The following is a 23552-nucleotide window of genomic DNA, read 5'->3' on the forward strand; positions in this document are numbered from 1 at the left end:
TAGTTTATAATTGCTAAACGTTCTGCACTGAGAACTATAACAACAGCAAAGTGTTTTATGGATTATATTAAAAATGATCAGATTAGACTGTGATTTCTTTATTGCTGAGTTGATACCAATTGTCACCAATTCAAACAAGTCAAATGAAAGGCTTTGCAGAAATGTCCCCAGCAGGAGTACAATGATGAATAATACAACACATATGTGAACTTTAAAGTTCAGCCACAATACACAAGAGCTGATTTGTGGGGTTTTCTAAAAAATGGCCTGTTATACTGTCCTGTACACGGGAAATTGTTGTTGAAGTGCTAAAGATCAACTATGATCCAACAGCATGACACACACACAATCAAAAAACTGTTAATGGAAATAAGCTGAAAGCTGGTAATGTCATGCAATGGATCTTGTTCTAGTTTTCCCATGCTGAGCAGATGACTCAGTGAGCGATAAAGCATAACATCCAGAATAGGCTACATTATTCCAAAGGATTACAAATTCCAATAGCAAGAATGATTACATGATACCATGTTTCACAAGTATTTCATATAGATGTTATACTCAGTATTTGACGGGTATGAATTTGTGGTCATGTGACACTTTCAATGTAAATGTCACTTTTCCCAGTAAATTTCACTTTTTCCAGAACAGAAAAAAACCTGTAAAATAACAGCCTCATGCATAGCATTCTGGGAACCAGAAATCCTCATCAACCTTTTTCTGTTTTTTTTTATTATTATTCTGCTTCCCATGAGGCTGTTATTTTATAGTTTTTTTTCTGTAAAGATAAAGACTTGTTAATGTTTAATGTTCATTTCTCTTTGAACAAACTGTTGCCAGAAAATTACATAAATGTAAATCTACAGTAAGTCAAATGCAAATTGCTGCCAGTAATACTGTAATTTCAGTTTTTTACATTGTATGTTTGTGCTCTTGGGTTTTGGTCTGTATGTTTGCTGTCACAATGTTTTTTTATTCAGAGCATATATTTTTAATATAACTGGTTAATGTGAGGGAACAATTTTAAGCAATCCAATGATTTGACTTTTTATGTGTGTAACAGACAAATCCTAGTAGATCCAATAATCCACTGCTAGACTTTTACTATTTGCAGTTCAGCTTCCTCCTTCCAAATGTTCTTCCAAAAGTGCCTAGGGGTTTAATTAAAATAGGGAGAACTGTGATGTACAATAATCTCCTGCATGGATTAAAAAATGCAAGGACAGACTACGCATTTTAAGTAAATGGTAAAAATCACTAGAGACAAGTGAGTTGTTTTAAGTAAAAATTTGTTTTATTTGTAAAAATAGACAGTCTTGTCTAGTCGAGAAGAAAAACGACAGTTTGAGGGAAATGTATAAAGTGGACTCCATCAGGTAACAAATGAGTAACAGGCGTACTGTAAAACAAAGTCACAAGCTGTCTAATTTTAAGGAAACTCAGGCAAAGCTTTGCTATTCCATACAAATAAAAATGCATTCATGTCTCTGAATGCAAGCACCAAAAATCTTATGTGCATAACAAGCTTAATGACGAGGCTCTTCACACGGTTCAAACAGAATGTATTTAAAAGAAAAATATAAACAGCATAAAAAATCTAACCATTTCTCTTTTTAAAACCACCACCATTTCAAGTACCCGTTATCTGAGTTGTTGAAGGGGTGTATATCACAAGTCCAAGATTTTGGTTTGTATTGTGTAAACGTTGTATGTGGTTTGCAACAAATGTGTATTTCCGGGTCAAACACACTGTGGTTTTACAGCCCTGTCATTGTCCTATGGCATCCATTTGGTTGGTCTCAACAGCCTCACTGTTGGGGTTTGGGGTGACGCCTAACCAGTCTCATTCTTCTCCTTGCTCCTGCTGTAAGCACACATATACATTTATTTGGCTATTTTAATGACGATATACCATTGACTTTTATTGCATATATATACAGTATACTGATATATATATATATATATATATATATATTATAGTATATATATATATATATATATATACAAAAAATTGTAAAATCATATATGAAATATATGAAGAAACAAACTATATTAATAAAGACGTTTCAGCGGCAACAACATAAACAAACAGTGGCCTGTAGACCTCTGCAAAGAATCAATAACTATAGTTTTAGTTTAATTTAATACAATTAATATACAATAAAATATTAATATACATGTGAATTATATGAATTAAATATGTGACCCTGGACCACAACACTAGAGTCACATGTAGCACAGGTATATTTGTAGCAATAGCAAACAATACATCGGATTATCAGTTTTTCTTTTATGCCTGAAATCATTAGGATATTAAAGGGATACTTCACCCAAAAAATAAAATTCTGTCATCATTTACTCACCTTCGAGTTGTTCCAAATCTGTATAATCTGTAATCTGTCTTTGTTCTGATGTACACAGAGAAAGATATTTGGAAGAATGCTTATAACCAAACAGATCTTGCCCCCCCATTGACTACCATAGTAGGACAAATTACGTTATATTTCTTTTGTTCTGTTGAACACAAAAGAAGACATTTTGAAGAATGTAGGACAGCAAACAGTTCCGGGGCACTTTTGACTACCATTGTATTTTTTCCTACTATGGTAGTTAATGGGGGGGATTTGGAATCTGTCTGGTTATAAGCATTCTTCCAAATATCTTTCCTGTGTTCATCAGAAAAAAGAAATGTATACAGATTTGGAACAACTCAAAGGTGAGTATATGATGACAGAATTTTCATTTTTGGGTGAAGTATCCCTTTAAGTAAAGATATTTTGTAAACTTTTTGTAAACTATATAAAAACTTTGTGAACAAAAATGGCCGGAAACACGCCCACAAACATCGCTCGCTGCTGCCTGCTCTTTGGGAATTACCCACTCAAGTTTGGTATTGCTTTGAATTTCGGGTTCATCTACACTTCACAACGTCATTACAGCAGTAAGCCAAAAGAGAATATTAAAACAAACCCTTTTTGCACCCTTAGATTCCAGATTTTCAAATAGTTGTATCTCGGCCAAATATTGTCCTATCCTAACAAACCATATACATCAATAGAAAGCTTATTTATTCACCTATTTATTTATTTTTTATATTAGAAGAAATTCGGGCCAGGCGTGTGCGTACGATTATACCATCTATATAAACAGTAATATTAACAAGTTCAATATATAAACACAGTAATGCATTACATACGTTGTGGTTGTCTTATGGCAGCTCTTTTTTGTGAACGACCCTCTGGAAAATAGAAAAAAAAGTCAAGCCTGAGTATTATTATTCTTATTATACAGACATTAAGAACTTTGACAAACCCTTGATGATTCTGGTGATTCTCTCTGACTCTGCATCAATGAGATCTTGATTGCCACTGAAAGATTCCATCTTTGAGAAATCTGGTCCTAAAAGAATCAAGAAAAATTCAATTAGGTTATGATATAATGATGTGCATGTTGTATCACGTCTGCAGCTTACGGTACAAATAATACAATATTACCAACACCGCACCCATGCACATTTAATATAAAAAATAAAGCTCCTCTTGAGCCTTCACGCTTCTGAAAAGGCTTTCCATTATATGTTAGAACACTGCTGCAAGAATTTTGTCCCATTTAGACACAAACACATTTAGTGCAATGTCGGTCGGTCGCCAACGTTGGGCAATAGAGTTTGGCTTGCAGTCCCCATTTCAATTCATTCCAAAGGAGCTCAGAGGTGGTCTGGTCTTTGAGTAGGCCAGTGAAGTTCTATCAAACTATAGTCTCAGTAAATCATTTCTTTATGGATCTTAATGGCTCTGTGCTCAGAGGCATTTGTCATGATCCCACAAAGTTAGAAGCACTTTTCTAAAGAATTACTGTGTGTTGCAGTTTTAAGGTGCTATCAGATTGTGGGACTTTTGGCCATTTGTTTTACCTTCAATAATCTGAGGCTCTGGATTGATTATTCTGGTAAAAGTAGTGAGACCTGGTCCACCTTTGAATTTACAGAGACAACAGATTTGTTTTACAATTCACATGATAAATGCAAATCCACATTATATCGTTTTTTTGTGATGTGTTAGGTCTTACCTTCAATCTCAGATTGTGGTTTAATTACTCTGGTAAAAGTGGTGACTCTTTCACCTTCAAGAACATGAAGACAACAAATAAACATGATGTAATGACAACAAGCATCCGTTTAACAATGCATCATAACTTTTTGGTTTATTGGGTGTAACCTTCAACAATCTGAGGTTGTTGTTTGACTACTTGGGTTATAGTGGTAATGCCTCCTCCACCTGCAAGAACAAGGAGACAACAGATCCCCATAAACATGTGCAAACACAAACCCACCCAAAGCCAAATCAGTTTTGAATACAGTCAATGGGAAACCCTGAAATCCTAATGTAACTGTATTGCTTAACGTGAATGGATTCTTTCTGCTTGCTAAATCATGAGTGTGTCCTTGCCCAAAAGTGAATCAAAACCAGGGGGTGGAAGCCTAAATCAAAAACTTCTGGAGGGAAGCCATGTGAGCCATGGGAAAACCATCAGGGTTCTAAAGCTGGAACATCACACACATGCTGTCATGAGAAACAACAGAGAACCAAGAGACACACAAATGGTTTACGTAACCAGGGATTGCAATACGATGGGCATGAAATTAAACAAACAAACATAAAACATTTCTAAACAAGTATGAATCACCGAGTTCACATCAGCTCTTAATAAAAACATCAACCTTTTATGGAAGCTACAGAAAGAACAATCCCACGGTGTTCATTCACATGAATCTTTTGTCGAATGACATAAAAAACAACACACAGATTCTTAAGGCATTGTCTTCTTGACAAACAGAACAAAAATAACTGAATAATGTATAAAAATCAATGTCAAATGTTTGAGTTCTCATATCAATATTCTATCATATCCTCATCAACTTTTATTATGCTGTAATTTGTATTGTATATAATAATGTCATTTAACAAAAACCTTCTTCAACTAACCTCCCGCAGTGATCGCGTCAGAGATTTTTTTGATATCTTCGTCCTGGAGACTTTGTACCTCGCCATCCAAAAACGTCCTCATCTTGGCTACATCTATAAATAAAATGACAGGATAAAAGACATGACGCAGAAAAAGGGTTTGCAATAATATTTTTGCATTAAATGAATGACTGAAAAAAAAGCTAATGTTTACAATTAAATACGAGTCTGAAATTATTATTTGTTTTTGAGAAAATTTGACAGACAAATCTAATAATCATAATTTTATAATCTAGTTGAATTTGTACTCACATTTAAACTCTTGACAACTAAACCAAATATTAATTCTGACAACCACAATAAAGCTGTATAATAACACATTCAATTCTACACAACCAAATCTACAACATATATTCAACACAAGCCAAAAAAGCTATAAAAATGAATGACCTTCACCCACGATTTTCTTGATTTCATCATCAGAGTCAAGTTCACCATCAGAGGAGGCACTATGACCTGAACAAAAAGAATGAAGATTTTCAACTGAGTTTTCAAAATGAATGAAATATAAAGTCATAACTAACACAATAGTAAACAAAGACATACCTTCAATGACTCTTGTGACCTTTGTAATTGACGGCTTCCCTTTGATCACCCTTGTAAGTTTGGTGGTACCCCGTTCTCTTTCCATCACAATTGCTGGCTTCTCTTTAACCACTCGTGTAACTTTGGTGATACTGGGTTCTCCTTCAACCACTCGTGTAACTTTGGTGATACTGGGTTCTCCTTCAACCACTCGTGTAACTTTGGTGATCTTCGGTTCTCCTTCAACCACTCGTGTAACTTTGGTGATACTAGGCTCCCCTTCAATCACAATCTGTTCAGCTACAGGTCCAGATTCAATGACTCTGGTGACTGTAGTAACCGGTAGCTGGCCCTCGATGACCCTGGTCACCTTTGTGGTCACCCCCTCTATCAGCACTTTAGCACCACCAGGTTTCTTTTCGATGACTCTGGTAACTTTGGTCACAGATGGTTTCTTCTCAATTAACTTGATCTCAGGACCTAAGGGAAAAACGTTATTCACACATTTCTCATCTCAGAGAATATTACTGTCTGTTTAGGTCTGTTATGCTGATAAAGTGATTTTTGCTTCCAGCAGACGATGTGAAAAAGCATAAACGTTTCATATTTTGTTATTTGTTTGGCGTGCAATGTGTCATTAACTTTTGATGTACTATAGCAGCATAATATATGTGTGCATTGGCCATTTGGTGCAGGCTACATTAACTTCAGAGCAATAAAAATACACTTATAAATGATTACTATATTTATATTATAATATATATTATATGTATATATTATAATTAGAGTTTTTAAATTTAACTGTATCAAACCTCAGGAGTGGATAAAGTCACCCAACAGCATGTGAAAGACTGACAGCATGACAAGTGAAAACTGATCAAAATCAAGGTTATCACGTAAAAAATGATTTTTTAACTTTTCCTAAATACACGTACAAATGAAGAGTTTGGTTCCAAAATGAGATCAAAATAAAGCAATAAGCCCCAAGAAGAAGTGGGTTACAGGCATTTTATAACAGCTAAGGGCGTTATAGCACGACGCAAAGCGGTGCACTGTAACCCACTGCTTCGCGGGGCTTATTGCTTTTATAAAACGGTTATTCCATATGCGTAGCAAGGTTTCATAAGATAAAGTAAATAAAGTGATAGTGTAATGCGGTCAGCCATTATAAATCGGGGTATTTTCTTAGAAATCGTTTTTATCAATCTTAGTTTCTGCAATCTAAGTTCACTAACTCACCATTTGTGTCGCCCTTTGTCTCCAGAATGTGCGTACGCATGGGTCAGAGTTTGCGTGCAGGTGCGCAAATTTTCTGTCAAGTTTGTTTTTATAAATCCCATCTTTTGCGTGGGAAGTGGCGTACGCCTCTTTCAGGGCATGTTTTGTGCGTACGCAACGGTTATAAGAGGCCCCTGAACTGACCGTTTTATAATCATGTTTTTTTATTGTGCATTCCAATTAATATCAATCAAGCTGCAGTAGGTTTGTTTTGATTTAAGCCATAATAGCAAAAAATATACAGCTAACTAACACAATAAAACACAATAAAAACATGATAACATAATAATAAACGTGATTTTTGAAAGAAATTATCTCATTTTGGAACCAAACTCTTCAAATATTTCTGTTGTATTGCTAAAAAAGTGAATATCGACTTATTTTGCAGTATTTGAGCTCTGAAAAAATACAGAGCATCATTTCTGTTATTTTGACCTGTTTCTCCAGTTTTCATTTTCTGCAAATAAATGCAAATAGAAAAAAAAATGTATTCATAATTTGAGAAATATTGTCAGTAGTTCACAGAATAAAACAAAAATGATCATATTACCTAAACACATACTTATAAATAGTAAATAATACATTTGAAATGGTCTCTATGGTTTCTATGACCCGAAGTTGCTTTACAAAGGAATCATTTTACCATCCTGAACTAATAGTTAAAGACCTCAACATCTAGGTCTCTGCCATGCTTAGAGGCAACATATCCTTTAGCTCTATTTTGGGTCTCTAATGGCTCTTAATCTGCTTTATCTGTCCAGTTACAGCCAGAGGAAGAAGCCAGTGTCGGTTCCGGCCAAAGTATATTTTCCAGCGAAACAATATGTGCTCTATTCTGTTCTCATGAGGACATCTGGGGACTCATGTCGAATCGGTGTATGCAGAGGTACATCTTAGGTAAAGTGCAGTCTTGTTGTTTAGTGGAAATGCATAATTGTACAAATACCTACAAAAGCTTCTGGGAATGATCGGCTGGCAGAGAAGGACTTTGCCTGAGGAGCTACGCATCAAGAAATCGAATAAATACTTGTGGATGGGTGTAAGAAGGGGGCAAAAGAATCCTCATGTAGAGGTTTGGAACCGTCCTTTGTTCAGCACATGACACAGATTTAAAACAGAAAAATCATGACTTGGTGATGTGATGCATTACCTTTCTCAATGACATGAGTAGTGGTTATAGTCCTTTCTGCAAGACGAAACACAATGTTTGTTATTAAAGCACACACATGCTGAAGAATTTCATGTTGAACCTATGAGACAATGAAACGGATGCAATTCACTTACTGATGAATGTGAGTGGAATCTCGTGGTAGGTGAATCCGGATTCAAACTACAAACCGGATCAAACAAAAAAATGGAAAACTAACCAATGTGAATTGAATGTGTTGCTGTGGGACAAGTCATGATTTAGGATCAGGCCTGTAATGGATCAGTTTTCAGATGAAATATGTCTGGCTGTACCTTGAGCTGCATGTATTTGATGAGTCTCTTCAGCAGAATCAATATGTCTTCACGGCCAACTGGCAGATCTGTGAATTGTATTGAAATTCTTTATTTAGCTCTTGGGACTGTGGCGTATGTCTCAGGTCAGTTATATACGAATGGCAGGAGGAGGTACATTGAGTACTAAAAACCTACACATTGGACTTCAATCATGTTGCGCTCTGTTAATAATTTACCTTTAGGATATAATATGGTCTTCACTACATGAACCACTCCATTAGATGCCATGAGATCAAAATCTGGAACGTCCACTGAGTTCACATGGATGGAGTTGTTCATCTGGGTATAAGAAAGATGTTAATCTTTAACAACCACCTGCAAACTGTCTGGAAGTTATTGTCAAGGATGGCAGGAAGAACCCAAGCGCAGGCAGGCAGTGAAGGGGTTAACAAAACAGATTTTAATAGTACAAAACAAAGAAACAAAACAAAGACCCACGATGGGGATAACAGATTAACAGAATAACAGGATAAACAGGACGAAGACTAACTGACACTAAACTAAGATAACCACACTTGACATAAACTAAACTGGACACTTACTAGACTCACGAAAACAGCAGGAACAGGCAATAACAGCAAGCTAGGAAGGCAAACAAGAACAGGGATACACTGAACGCAAGGACACCACACACATATGTAATACACGAGCAACAAGACAAAGAAACATGAGGGTATATATAGGGATTGACAAACGAGGGATAACGACATGGGGCAGGTGTGGGACATTAAACACTCAGGGAAAGATAACGAGGAAACGAGAGGAATGGGGCCAATGACAAGACACTGGAGAGAACGTATATTATTGTCAAACGGACAATAATATGTTTCTCTCCACACATAACCAAAAGCTTTGCCATGGCTCTGCTACAGGACCAAGAAAAACATGACTAAGGAAGCAGAGCCATGACAGAAGCCCCCCCTTTAATGAGCACCTCCAGGTGCTCACCAAGGGGTAGACAGACGAGACAGGGCAGACTGAGACAGTGACATGACAGTTATGACCTTATCACTGTAGCAATGCAACACAGACACACAGACACACACACACACACACACACACACACACACACACATGTATGCCCGACGTCCCACAGACCCTTAACCCACATACACATAAATATACAAAGAGCACTTCATTTTCCTGAATAAGATGATACACTGTAGGAAAATGATTTAAGTATACTCCTGTCGTGGTGGTTTCCTGTGAAATATTTAGATGAATGGACCGAATTTGAGAACAACCGCAGGAAACTTGTGCTGTGTCTAATTGGATTGTGTACTGATAAGAGCATGTCAGGCCCTTCCTCTCTTTTTCCAGCAAAATATTAGTGTTGGCTCAGATTTAAAACTCACTGTCTACAGTTTCACAGTAACAGTTTGATCACAGAGTGCAAAGACCTCCCGACTTTAATCCTGTCACTGGAAAAAATAATTATGAGTCATCTTTAAAGTAATCTGAAATTACAGGAAATATCTGTGTCTACACAACATTGTGTTTTATCAGACAGATTTGTTAGTGCTTAAACCCATGTGTTTACAGTAAAACATTTTCCTTGACATATGGTGTAGACATACTTAATGGCAACTGAAATTTTCTAAGAATATACTTTAATATTTATTTAGCCCAGGCTTTATCCAAAGTGACTTACAAATGAGAATAACACAAGCAACTGATTCGTCTAAAAATAATATTGTACTTACAGACAGCACTTGAAGGTTGTTACCCTGCATGGTTTTGAGAAGGTTAGTCACTCCACCCTCCAGCCCTCCATTAATAAAGACGCCATTGCTAAAATGATAAAGCAGGATTGTCCTCAGGGTGTTGATATCACCTGTCAACAGGCACAAGTCACAGTTTTACGCTTCGCCTCTGATATATACGAGTTGCAAATACTGTACGATTAATAAAAATGCCAAAGGTGACTTTATGCGGAGTATTGAAAAATAGGATCACTCTTGAGGAGATTGAGGTCTGCTTCTGACAGGCCCCTAAAGGCGTCATCGATGGGCGCAAAGAGAGTGTGTGATCCCTCCTGTTTCAATAGATCTGTCAGTCTGGCGCTCTCCATCAGAGTCAGGAAGATTCTAGAAGGGTTTATGAAAAACACTTGTAACTAGCATTAAGATTTAGAAATGCCCATTAAGACTAGATTTGCATCAATTGACGGAAATGACAATTCTAGCAAAGTAGGTCTGTTCAGCGATTAATCCTGATTAATTGCATCCAGAATAAAAATTTGTCTTTACATAATAATATAGTATGTCTGTGCACTGTGCATTTTTATTTTGTATTTATACGCACATACACATACACATACACATACATGAATGTATTTAAGAAACACAAAAATTGATACATGTCTATATATAATTTAAACTATACATAAATAATAATAATATATACATGCAAATATTTCCTAAATACATATATGTGTATGTGTGTTTATAAATACAACATAAATATGCACCGACATATATTATTATGTAAACACAAACTTTTATTTTGGATGCGCTTTATTGCGATTAATTGGTGAACAGCCCTATTGCAAAGCACATGCAAGAAAGAAAAACACAAACATAATTTAGCAAATAAACAGATGTCAGAAAGACAACTAATCAGAATCCAGTATAAAAATATTATGATGATGTCATAGCTGTTAGTTACTATTTTAATGTAAGTTAATGGGACTTTCAAACAGTCATATTATTTTAATAATAAAAGTAAATAAGTGTTTTTAAAAAACAATCAAAAATGATCTGTTAAACAAAATGAACTAATTTCAGATATAGAATGTGTTTAGATCAATCAAAATGTTTATGAATATCAAGACAGTTTTGCATCCACTGTAAAAGATAAACTACATTCAAATGAATGTTATAGTTGGGTTTAATTGAATAAATCAGGTACATTAAATGTGTAGATAATCTCACTTGAAGCGTCCATCATTTAAAAGCAGGTCATAGATGGTTGTCTGGGCTGGATGGATCAGGGACCTCATGAGGTGCAGGGCTCCATTACTGCCCTCTCTGCTGCCCCTCACCATACACGCGTTCTCAATACACACAGCCTGATACACATGGAAAATTAACATGTTATACAGGTCATGAGAGTCTTGCTTTGGACCATTTGCAGTCCGCTGAGAAAGAGTTTATTGAGTCAGGAGAAACTAGGTCTACAAACTTACCTGCGAATAAACAAGAGTATTAAACTCAACTGCCAAAGCCCGATGCATTTTAAATGTTTTTTTAGGTGGGTAGTCCAATTTACACAATAATTGTTTGCAGGTTTACAATCTTGCCTATTCTCTATCATAGACAATAACACTCGAAGGCTTTGTTTCTCACCGTGCGATAAATGAAGACTCTCAGCAGTTTTCCTCCCAAGGTCTCGAGCAACTGGCCGTTGTAGAGCTCGCTCAGAGAAATCTTGAATTTCAGGATGTGGTTTTCGAGGATAATCTTTAAGAGACGCTCGTCCATGGACATCACCTCTTCTGCGTGACAGATTAACAAGATGTCATTACACTACAATGTAACTGTAAATAGATAGATCACAAACCATTTACAAAACATAGTCGGCCATATCTTAAGTTTTCTCAAGAACTTTTGGGGTTCGCAGGAGAAAAATGACGACTCCAAATATTTTATGGCATATAACTAAACTCTTTCATAAACACGCACACATTTTTATAGTCCAATAAAAACAATTGCTTCCATAACTATTTAGCTTAAACCCCTGAACATACAATACGTCTCCTGGAAATACCCTTATATGACCCGTAGCCAAAGCTACAAAAAAACCAACAACAATATATTATATCATTAAGTTAATTCATGGACCGAAAAGAAGAAAAACAAGACCCCCTACCAAATGTTTAATGATCTCTACATACAACCCCTTCAGATTTTTGTGTCTAAACCCACCAGTGAAGGCGCCGTTGAGCGGGGCGAGAACAGTATATTCAGTTTTAGGCTGCATGGCGGAAGAAAGGCCAAGATCGGACATCATGTCCTTGAAGAGGCTTTGAGATGTGCCAATGAGCTCCATCACCTGTTTGGCTGCAAGAAAAACCAAAGATGTGATGCAAAATTGATGTACTTTATATTTGGTCAGTTTGAGTTGTATTTGCAGAGCTTCTTGTTGTATGTTTATTGCATTGATTTATTTAACAGATCCTAAAGGTTGAACGTTGCACGTTTCAGCAAAGAGGTCGAAGCTCACCTGAGTCAGGCATAAGAACCTGGTCGATCAGATGAATGACTCCATTGGTGGTGACAATGTCCTTCTTTAGCACCATCTTGATCCCGTTGACTGTAAGGCTCTCGCCATCACACCCGATCTCAATGTTACTACCCTCAAGGGTCTCATAGATGGAGCCCACCATAATGGCCTCTGAGCACTGGACTGAGTTCAGGGTGTGGTAATTCAAAAGCACTTGAAGAAACAAGCAAAATAAAAATGTGAACAAAGACTTCAGATTGACTGATAAACTGTGTAGTGACTTTGTTTTGAAATGTCTTGGCCAAGGACCGCCAAAGAGTCAGTCTAACTGACATGTAAAGCAACCAGTCAGGGCTATTGTTTCCTGGTGGACTATTAAAGAACTCAACACAAACATCTCCTGCAGAGTTCAACCAATCACATGACAGCTTCAAAACTGCATGCTTTATGCATCAGACGTTCGGTCTGTGGGTGTGATGTCTGAAGCTGAGACCTGACCTCAACAGTCAACAGCACAGTAGCTGCTGCTGACCAATGAGAAATCCGCCCAGTTCTTCCTGTCTAGAGGAAATCTAGTGAAGAGTGAACTATTACATCATCACAACTGTGATTTCGCTTTCCAAGTGTGTATGTGCATTCTGATACCTTTCAAAACTTCAGCAAACCAAAATCCAAACACTTTCTTAACACGATTAGTCTACATATTGCAAAAATAAGGACTTTAGAAAGCAGAACATAACCAGATTTTTATTTAAAGTGACAGTTCACCAAAAAATAAAACTTATTTTTAATTCAAATCTCATTTATTCACCCTCGTGTAATTTAAAACCCTGTAAATGAGTTTTTCGTTTGTAGAACACAAAAGAAGATATTTTGAGAAATGTGATTCTTTGTTAAAGGGGGCCAATGTTGTTTCTTTAAAATATATTCTTTTGTCATGCAGATTTTGAATAATACAAGGGCGAGTAAATGATAAAAAATGGGGTGTGAGATTTTGGTTTAAGAGGGATGTTTGTTTACATACATCAGTAATGCATCAAATAATGGAGAGCGTCATTATAAACGTAGTGTGTTGTCGAACGCACCTTCAATATTTTAAAGAGCAGAGAGCCAGGCAGTGCTTACAAATTGGGAGCAAATTAAAAATATATATATTTAAAAAATGTTTTCCTACAGACTAAAAAAGCGAAATATGAAAAATTCCACATGCGATCAGCGAAGCAAAAAGGTCACACAGACTTTACCTATCATGTTAAATAATACCACCTTATTTGGCAATATTTGGTCTCAGATTGAGACTGTGGTAATATTGAGAAAAGCAACATTCTTTTGTGTCTTACAACACTTATATTTGACCGTCCACAAAGAGTCCAAAAGACTTTTTTCAGCAGAACCTGATAAAGCATTATTCAACATCTAAGCATTTACCACAGGGAACTTGACTCTGGATCACTGTGACTGCGGTTAGGTCTGCTGTTTGCCTACTGTCTGAGAATGTGACACGGCTTGAACTGGACAGCATTTGTGGCGTTTATTCAAAACCTGAGATTACTAGTATTACAAACCTTTAAAGGTCATTGTGTTCTCTCTTTTAGCAAGACAGCTACCCCTCAAAAGATAAACCCTCAATTGATTTTATTTTCTCTAGAGATTATGTTTTGTGGTGGTATGATTGATACACAATAAAGAATACGCTTACCCTGAAGCAAGGTTTTGTCACCCAACAGTCTCTCCAGCACCTCTCTGTCTAGCGTCTCAAAAGCTTTATTGGTTGGAGCAAACAATGTGTAGTGTCCAGGCTCGACCAGTTGGTCCATCAGACCCGATGCCAAGGCAGCTGTCTAAAAAAGTTAAAACAAAAGAAAAGAGACTGGCATTGCATAACATTACGTTTCGCAAGCTACAGGAAAGCATTTTCTTCACAAAACTAAAGTACAAACGTTCAGTGAAGTAAGCTCATCATTGTTTTCGATCACATCCTTTATCGATTGTTCCACGACGCTGATGACCCGATCGATGACGTGCACGACTCCGTTAGTGGCCACTTGGTTGCCGTGAATGATCCTGGCACAATTCACAGTGACGACCTATTGAAACAACTCAATTTATTGACTTTTTCAAACATTCATACACCATTTAAGCATGCAATGTGTAGAAAAGGTACATACTCCATTAGAGTAGTGATTGATAAGGAGCCCTTGTTTGTTGTACATGGACTCTATGGTCATATCATTCTTCAGGTCTTTGGTGAGAAGCCGTTTGTTGACCATGTGATGGTGGAGAGTGTTGTAAAGCTCAATGGCTCCATTGCTCAACAAAGGAGCTTTCAATGCCTGCGTATTTGAAAGAAGACAACACTATGTAAGAGCATAATGGGTTTAGAGTTAACATAACAGAACTGCATGTTGATGTATTCCTCGGTTTATTTACTTTTTTAAGGTCACGTTGGGTTTCAATAGGTATTCTTGGTAATAACATATAACTTTGATCCCTCATATAAACGCAGCATGTAAATACTGTTGTTCAAATGAAGTGATAGTTAGAATGTAGACTCACTGGATCTAATGTTTCCCAGGCATCATCGCTGGGTGCGAACATCGTGTAGGTACCATCTCCCTCGATTTCTTCCTTCAGTTTGGACTTCTCAGAGTACTGCTTGGTGAGCTTGGCTTTAACCAGATCCAGGGTACCATAAACTGTGTCAATAGGGGCCACTGACAAAAAAACCCCAGAAAATAAGCCTTGACTTGTGTATAGCTCCTAACATTTACAAACACACAACATTAAGATTTTACATATTAAAGCAACAGTTCACCCAAAAATAAAAATGATGTCTTCATTTACTCATCCTCAAGTTGTTCTAAATCTGTATAAGTTTCTTTGTTCTGATGAACACAGAGAAAGATATCTGAAAGGATACTTGTAACCAAACAGTTCTTGGCCGCCCTTGAGTACCATAGTAGGACATTTTTTTGTAAATTCCTTCGTTGAACACAAAAGAAGATATTTTGAAGGATTTAGGAAAGCAAACAGTTCTGGGGCACTTTTGACTATACCATTGTGATTTTTCCTACTATGGTAGTCAATGGTGGCCAAGATCTGTTTGGTTACAAGCATTCTTCCAACATCTTCCTCTGTGTTTATCAGAACAAATACATTTACATAGATTTGGAACAACTCAAGTTGTTTACTCGAGTAAACGATGACATCATTTTTATTTTTGTTTGAAAAAGTCAACCTTCAGTGATGTACACATTCAAGACATCATTAACCACATGTGTATGAAGAGCCAGCTAGGGCTCCTTTTTGTTTAGAGAACCAAAGCTAATGTCTTCTTCACGAAAACCTAGTCAATGAATTACCTGACATATTAAAGCATGACCCAAAAGTCAACCTCAAAGCACAATAACTACAGTATATTGCATAACAATTTTAACAATGTAATCTAATAATCTAGCAGTTTGCTAGCATCACCATTACACTTATTTCAAGTATGAATTCAAAACAAACCTGCAGGGCACCCACGCATTCCGTCTAGCTTCATATAACCAGGGCAGCATTCATATAAAACCATGCTGCATAAACAAAACAGAAAGAGTACATGTATTACAACTGAGAATGAATACTTCGTATTTACTGTACATCATATTCAAATGGTGATGTTAAATTAAAGGTATAGTTCACCCAAAAATGATAATTCTGTCACCATTTACTCACTCTCAAAACTGTATCAATATCTTTATTCCGTTGAACACAAATAAAGACATTTTGAAGAATGTGCAAAACCAAATGGCTCTGGGTCACCATTCACTACCATAGTAGCATTCCTACTATGGTAGCCAATGGTGCCCCAGAACTGTTTGGGTACCAAACATTCATCCATTTTTATTTGTGTTCATCAGAACAATTACATTTATACAGATGTGGAACAACTTGCGTAAATGATGACAGAATTAACTTTTTTGGGAGAACTACACTGTCATTGTGATCACACACAGCAAAATCGCCAGTGTTAAAAGGGGTCAAATTAACTCTTTGAGAGTGTGGATTATATATACACTGTGAGTGTTAATTTGACCTTTTTAACACTGGCGATTTTACTGTGCACAAATGTTTCTGTGTGCAGTATCTTCAAAATGCAACATTTTCTCAGATAAAACATCCATTTGCTTTGTAATTTTTCCCCAAAAAATAATTTTGGTCAATTTTCCAACATTCCAAACTAAATATTCATGTCTGCGAATGTAAAACTTAAAAATATAGCAAAACACCTTTTCTGAAAAAATTCCAAATCAGGCTCTCCTGAAATACTTTTACATTCTATTAAATGTCAGGTCCCAAAATATTACCTCATGTGTAAGCCCACAAAAAATGACCTCACACAAAGAAAACAGTCTACTGTCTCAAACGTGTGAGGTCACCTGCCTCAGAGCCCTTCTGACAGCCTGATGATTGATGTTTTTCTTCAACACCAACTCTCTTCTGCTGGTATTCAGTGGAAGATCCCAAGCGTTCAGTTTATGGAATGGATTAGGGTAAAGTTTCATTACTGTATTTCAGGATATATTGTGGAGGCCTTAGTTATATTTTATTTGAATATCAGCTTTGTCTCAGATGTGGGTTTGATATCAAAATTTGCAGACCATATTAAAATCTGCATGTAGTTTAGATCTTTAGGAATAATATATGGGGATCAGAAGATCTAAATTTAACGTGTAAAAGACACAAATGTAAATGTAATACTTTACTTTAGCTAAAAATACAAAATATAAAAATCAACAATGCACGTAAAAACAATTTTTTTCCAAGCTTATGGTACATAAGTATATGGTACTTTCTAACAGCTGTGTCTGTCTGTGTCCTTGTTATTCACTCATGGCCATGACGAATATATTTCCCCACTGGTTTTAGTGAAAGATCTGTTGTTCTGTAAATAATCACACCATCTAGCTCTGCTGTTTGTCAAATACAGCACAAAAATGACACCTGACACAGCAGAGATTACATGGTCTCTCTCTCTCTCTCTCTCTCTCTCTCTCTCTCTCTCTGTGTGTCTATCTTTCATGATTTCAAGGGTTTAGAGACAGACATTGCAGCTGTTCCCAAAGTCAGTAAAGGAAGGAAGCGAGCAGGGACCCCTGGGAAAGTCCCACAGGCAGGCAGGCTGACTCAAACTTTCCTCTGTGTGGCCGGCACACCAAGATGGGCTGCTTTGGACCTATTCCTGCCCAAAATGAATTCGAGGGGAACCGGGTAGAGACTCAGGGCACTGCATATCTCAGCGGGGGAGATTTTGTGTGCTTTATCGTTGAATCGACCTCCCGGTAAACAAAAGCTGAAAGTGCTTTCACATGTTTCCTTAAGTGACCAGAGAAGTTGGCAAGGGCGGTTGAACAGATCCTGCAGAATGAAGCACTTTTGTGGACAAAGAAAAGAGTGACACCTGAGGTGTTAAATCTCACAGGGAAATGCAGGGGCTGAAGTATACATATTTATTCTTTTAAGTGTTTAATGAGAAGGGTGAACTAAGGGTAACGGTCACAAGATAACAGATAAACCAATGGGAATGTACACAGATATATGTAATGAAGGAATGTTTCACACCCCACACATTCAGACACAGACAAGAAACCAGCCATATCATTACCCAATGAGGATCATATCTAATGTAGCGGTCAGATAGTTTAGAAACTACAAACATAAGCACTAACCGTAGCATACAGAATCAGTACAACAGAGTCAGACTCTTTTCTATATATCAGTGTATGTTAGAAGTTTGACATGACAGAGCAGGGGCGTAACTACATGGTGGCCATGGGTGGCCACGACTACCCCTGAATGATGGATGGCCACCTATCTGGCCACCTCTGTTGTGCGAAGCAGTTTTAAGATTTTAAGAGCAGTTTACGGAGTGCTGCGCAGATCATTTAGTGTATGCACTGAAAGTAACGCGAGAACATTACTCTCGCGTTAATATGATGTCATACGCTGACGCACTGACGCAAACAGTCTGAGCGCAATAGCTGGACAGCCGCTAACCGCTTCGTGACAGCGTACTGTCTGTGCACCATGGATGTTCATCACGAGCAGAAGGATCAGGTCAGTAAAATCAGTCTTGTTTAACTGGATTTCATTCATTAATTACATTTTCGCAAAAGTTTAAGTTGGGGTACAGCAATGTTTATTTTCTATAAAGAATCCTAACTTACTTCAAATGATATAGCTAGCTAATTATTAGCACATAAAAGCATTGCAAATAAATTGTTTACTTTACGTTCTTTGTGTATGTTTTTGACCAGCAAACTATGTGTAATGAAGAAGTTAAAGAATTTCTGTCTGTAAGATTTTTTGGTCACCCTAATAAAATCACTGGGTCTTACCTGGCCACCTCTAAAAAAAGTTCTGGCTACGCCCCTGTGAGACAGTAAGTCCTTTAGGTCCCTGAACATGCTTCTGTGTGAATAAACATGTCCATACACATAAAAAGCATGAATATATATATTCAAACGTACAAGTACAATCTGCCAGGCACGTAGAGTGCACTCCAAAAAAGACACAAAAATTTTAGAGATACAGTGTATAGAATTTAGCGGCATCTAGTGGTGAGGTTGCAAACTGCAACCATCACCTCACTCCACCCCTCCCTTCGAAGCACTACGGTGGCTACACAGAACTAAGATGTTGTCACGTTTTTGCTTTGCCGAAGGAAATTACATATTTACAAAACCCGCTCTGTAGAGAAGTTTGTCTGTTTAGGGCTACTGTAGAAACAATATGGTGAATTCCATGTAAGAGGACCCGCAGTGTATGTATAGATAGAAATAGCTAATTCTATAAAAACATTCATTCTGTAATAGTTATGTATATTATATTGCGTTTCGGTAGATCCTCCAAAAAATGGACACATTGGACCTTTAAAGTCAATGTGAAATTCCTATTTTGTGAAATGCCCATTTTAACCCCAGGATCAAACGTATTTCAGAGCAAACTGGATTCAATGAGAAAAAGAACATAAATGATCAAATTGTGAAAACCGAGAACTTTTTCAGTGTCTTCAACATTTAAAAAAGATGACACTGCAACAATATATAGAACAGAGTGGCATGAAATCAAGAAAAACATGAAAAACAAAAATCTAACGTTGTGCAGAGCAAGTATTTGCAACAACACATAGACATCTCCTGAGGGCAGAGTTTTTACTCTTTCTACACACATAGTTTCTGCCAACGGAAAGGCTGAGTCGAGCTTGAACACTTTATCTGCCAATTTCTAGTCAGTGGTCCCCAAGGCCTACAACACATCACAAACTGACACAGCCCAGAAACAACCTTACGTCATTCTCCTGTGTGCTAGAACATGAAAAAAATTAGCGTGGCATCAGAGGAAAGAGAGATATAAAGAGACTGGAGCCCAGGCATGAAGCAATACACACGTCAAGCCATATTCACCTCACATTAGTTGCGCTTTATTTGGCATAAACAAGCACAGTTGCATACACTTGGCATGTCATCCCGCTGGGAAAAGCCCCACAATGCAATAAGGTTTTGTATATACAAGCATCTTGTGATGGGGAAGTATTTTTCATTTACATTGATAAATTTGGCAGACGCTTTCATTCCCAGTGACTTACGGAGAATTCAACATATTAAATTACCAAAACGTAGCGTATTGCTTTTTCTACTCAAAGATGAAAGTCTAAGAAATGTAAATATAATCTAAAACAAAACTGATCTGCATTAAAAGAGAACCATCAGCCAACCTATGAGTTGTTTTAAATGTTCCCCAGAGACACCTGCTTGAACACACCCTACAGCAAACAAAAGAGCCTAATCGATGTACGTGTAATCCATCACCCTTTGGCCCGACTTCACCTTGAGAACCACAGGCACTTACTGACCTCTGAACCGCGGTTAAGAAAGAAAAGCAAAGGGTGACCTACGCCTTCTTGCCGCAGATGGATTTCTTGTACCAGTTCCTGCATGTGCTGAAGTACTTTTTTTTGGTCCCCATGACCTGTTGTAAAGCGCACACGTTGGGCCTGGAAAAGAGTAGGCAAAGGGGTGTTGATAACGGCATACTTGAAGACAGACTTACACACCACAGGCGAGTTCAATAGGCAGATCATATAGTCCTGACAAATTGCTTAAAGGAACTGTCTGAACATAAAGAAAAACCTTTGTAGTTATTTCTATGACATTTAGTCACTTTTTATAAGAATATTTTTATGTTTTTGTAATTTATATTTGACAGTTTTAGAAAACCTTGATTTTTACATATAATCCAACGGCTTCATTTTAAAAAGACGCATATAAAGGTCATACAAATTAAGAGTTTATTTCCAAAAAGAGATCATGTATTTTTATTGGGCATTCCGATTAATATCAATCAAACTGCATGGTTTGTTTTGATTTATATAATAACTAAAAAATACAGCTAACTAACACAATAAAACACAATAAAAACATGATTTTTTTTATTAAAAACGGAGTTAGCTCTTTCTGGAAATTAACTCTTCAAATTATTTCCATAATTTTTAAGATACAAATTGGCATGGCTTTTGCGTATTTCTAATATAATACACTTTTCCTATAACAAATGTGACATTGTCTGCGAAAATCAGGCTAAAGTAATCAGCAATCAGTCTTGTAATCGAATTAATTTTTCATTATCATTTCAATCTTTGCTATTCAGAACATTCCAAAGAGCAAAGTGTATCTCATAAAACTGGACTTTTCATACAAAGGCGTTAATATGATCAATGTCACAAATTAACACATTAGTCCAGCGCCCTGGAAATAATGCACACCTGTAAATATTTCATTTTACTTTTTCTCATCTTTAAAAAAACATTCAACTTTATTTTTCCAGGTTTAAATTTCAAATTGCGGCCTCTCACCTTATGACCCACTGCATGCAAATTCACATTCAGTGCCTTTAGTAATTCTTAGCACATTCAGACTGTTCCCATCCCATCTTTCCCCATGAACCTTTAAATGAATCATCTGCTCTTACCCTTCATTCTTAGCCCTGATGCGACTGTGTGTGACTATCTTGTCATACGCTGAACAATCCACCTGGTCCAGGGAGGAGAGTGCCAGGATGGTAAATGCAGCTGTAAACAGGAGTATCATATTGGAGTGTCCCCTGCAAATCAAGCCCACTGAAAAAACTGAAGGAATGGGAGCGAGCTGCAGGGATCCAGCCTTTATAGCACCCCTCCCTTTTTTTCTCTGTCTCAAACACACAATGACATACGTACGATTAATACACAGAGAGAATCAACCTGTTTCCCATCGAACTGCCCCCTCCGTGGGAACCCTGCACGCCTAATAAGAACTTACCCCTTTAAGAAATGGCAAGGAGATAAACAAAAGCTCTTGGACATTTTACATTCTATAAAGCATCTGAACTACAGCAGAATTTTATACCTTTTTGAATTACACAATGTAAACATTTATGCTGAATTCACACATTTTCATCTCAGCATTCACAATGTTGGAGTCACATCCTAATCCCTTCACATTTGTAAATCAGGCTTTAAACCTACAGTACATCTTCATAACTGACCCAATTTGCCAAATGAGACTCTCTTATACATTAACATGGGATGTTCATAATCCAAATACTGCAAAATTCTACTGAAGCATATCAGATGAAAGGATCATTTTCCAGCAGCACTGTAACTGTTCCATCTTCATCCAGTTACTTGATCACCGGGGTACTGTCCACATCTGGATTTATGGGTTTAGACAGAGCTCGTGGATTAGGCCTCAGGCAGCCCGTTGGACAAGCTAAAGCCAAATGGGAAAGCTTTAATATCTCACAAGAATCACATATGTGTTCATCTCATACTCTCTGGCATGGAAAGGTGTAGGGGGGGGCATGAATGTCAAAGGAGGATGGGAATAATAATGGCTAAAGGCATTAAGGTAGTGTCAGGAAATGTGAGTTTAAGAGCTATATTTACTAGTTTATGTCTGATTTGACCCAGTGTGTGCATCTACCTCTAGTGGTGGAGTTTTAGCAGTACACATCAGGGTAATTTCAGGGGTTGAACCCATGCTTTATTTTAAACCTTAAATTCTCAGCTGGGGGCTTTGAACGTCCAAGGGGTCCTTAGGATGATTTTAAAACAAGACAAAAAAAATCATAAAAAATGAAGACATTTATAGCTTGTTACAATACAGCAGTTGCATATTAAATTAAAGGGACAGTTCACAAAAAAATTCCGTCTTCATTTACTTACCCTCAAGATGTTCCAAATCTGTATAAATTTCTTTGTTCTGTTAAACACAAAAGAAGATATTTTGAAGAATGTAACAAAGCAAACAGTTCTGGGGCACTTTTGACTACCATTGTCATTATTCCTACTGTGGTAGTCAATGGTGAACAAGAGATGTTTGGCTACAAGCATTCTTCCAAATATCTTTCCCTGTGATCATTGGAACAAAGACATTTATTTGGAACAACTTGAGGGTGAGTAAATGATGACAGAATTTTATTGTTGGATGAACTGTCCCTTTAAGATCCATTAAAATTGTAGATAGCGGTAAATTACAGTTGTTGGTCAGTTACAATATTATAATATAGCATAAATATAGTATAATATTACTGTATAGTATATATATACAATATTTAGGCTACACACGCTTTGTAACAACCGCATTATAGTTTCCCTTTGTTCTTGTTGAGGACTTCATGTGCATTCAAGTCACTTACTCGGCGCAAGATGGCGGTGTACCCTCTTTTAAAGTTTTACACAAAATATACAGCAAAGTTTGTTAACTCTGCTTATTGAAAATGAACTAGAAAGAATATACGCATCGGGAATGTTTTGCTTTTATGTTTTTAAATAATTTATTAAGCCACTGTCAACTGTAGGCTATATCATTACATATGAATTGTTATATAACGCTATCAAATTCTGTGTTGACAGCATGTAAAAAAAGTAGACTAAAACATGTAAAACTGCTATTTTAACCATACCGTCAACTAACGTTA

General features: G+C 36.9%; 1 protein-coding gene across 3 annotated transcripts; it reads right to left on the reverse strand.

Annotated features, from left to right (window-relative positions):
• Positions 1–1269: 1269 nt before the first annotated feature.
• postna (periostin, osteoblast specific factor a) lies at positions 1270–21733 on the reverse strand. Of its 3 annotated transcripts, none has more exons than XM_057321069.1 (26): positions 21564–21733; positions 20491–20589; positions 16062–16126; positions 15108–15265; positions 14720–14884; positions 14492–14638; positions 14251–14392; positions 12552–12764; positions 12254–12388; positions 11675–11823; positions 11261–11397; positions 10284–10414; positions 10031–10161; positions 8504–8606; positions 8286–8353; positions 8109–8154; positions 7975–8010; positions 5568–6026; positions 5418–5477; positions 4983–5075; positions 4215–4274; positions 4066–4119; positions 3911–3970; positions 3310–3396; positions 3194–3235; positions 1270–1861 (listed from the first exon to the last, which is right to left on the reverse strand). In XM_057321069.1, the coding sequence occupies exons 1-26, from the start codon at positions 21680–21682 to the stop codon at positions 1806–1808; spliced, it is 3015 nt and encodes a 1004-aa protein (XP_057177052.1). In that variant the 5' UTR covers positions 21683–21733; the 3' UTR covers positions 1270–1805. The 3 variants fall into 3 exon arrangements, with proteins under 3 accessions (XP_057177052.1, XP_057177051.1, XP_057177053.1); XM_057321068.1 differs by having other exon boundaries at positions 5412–5477; XM_057321070.1 differs by lacking the exons at positions 1270–1861; positions 3194–3235; positions 3310–3396; ... (1 more) ...; positions 4066–4119; positions 4215–4274 and having other exon boundaries at positions 4997–5075; positions 5422–5477.
• Positions 21734–23552: the final 1819 nt, after the last annotated feature.

This window comes from Triplophysa rosa, linkage group LG22 (genome assembly GCF_024868665.1).
Source record: "Triplophysa rosa linkage group LG22, Trosa_1v2, whole genome shotgun sequence".
NCBI lineage: Eukaryota > Metazoa > Chordata > Actinopteri > Cypriniformes > Nemacheilidae > Triplophysa > Triplophysa rosa.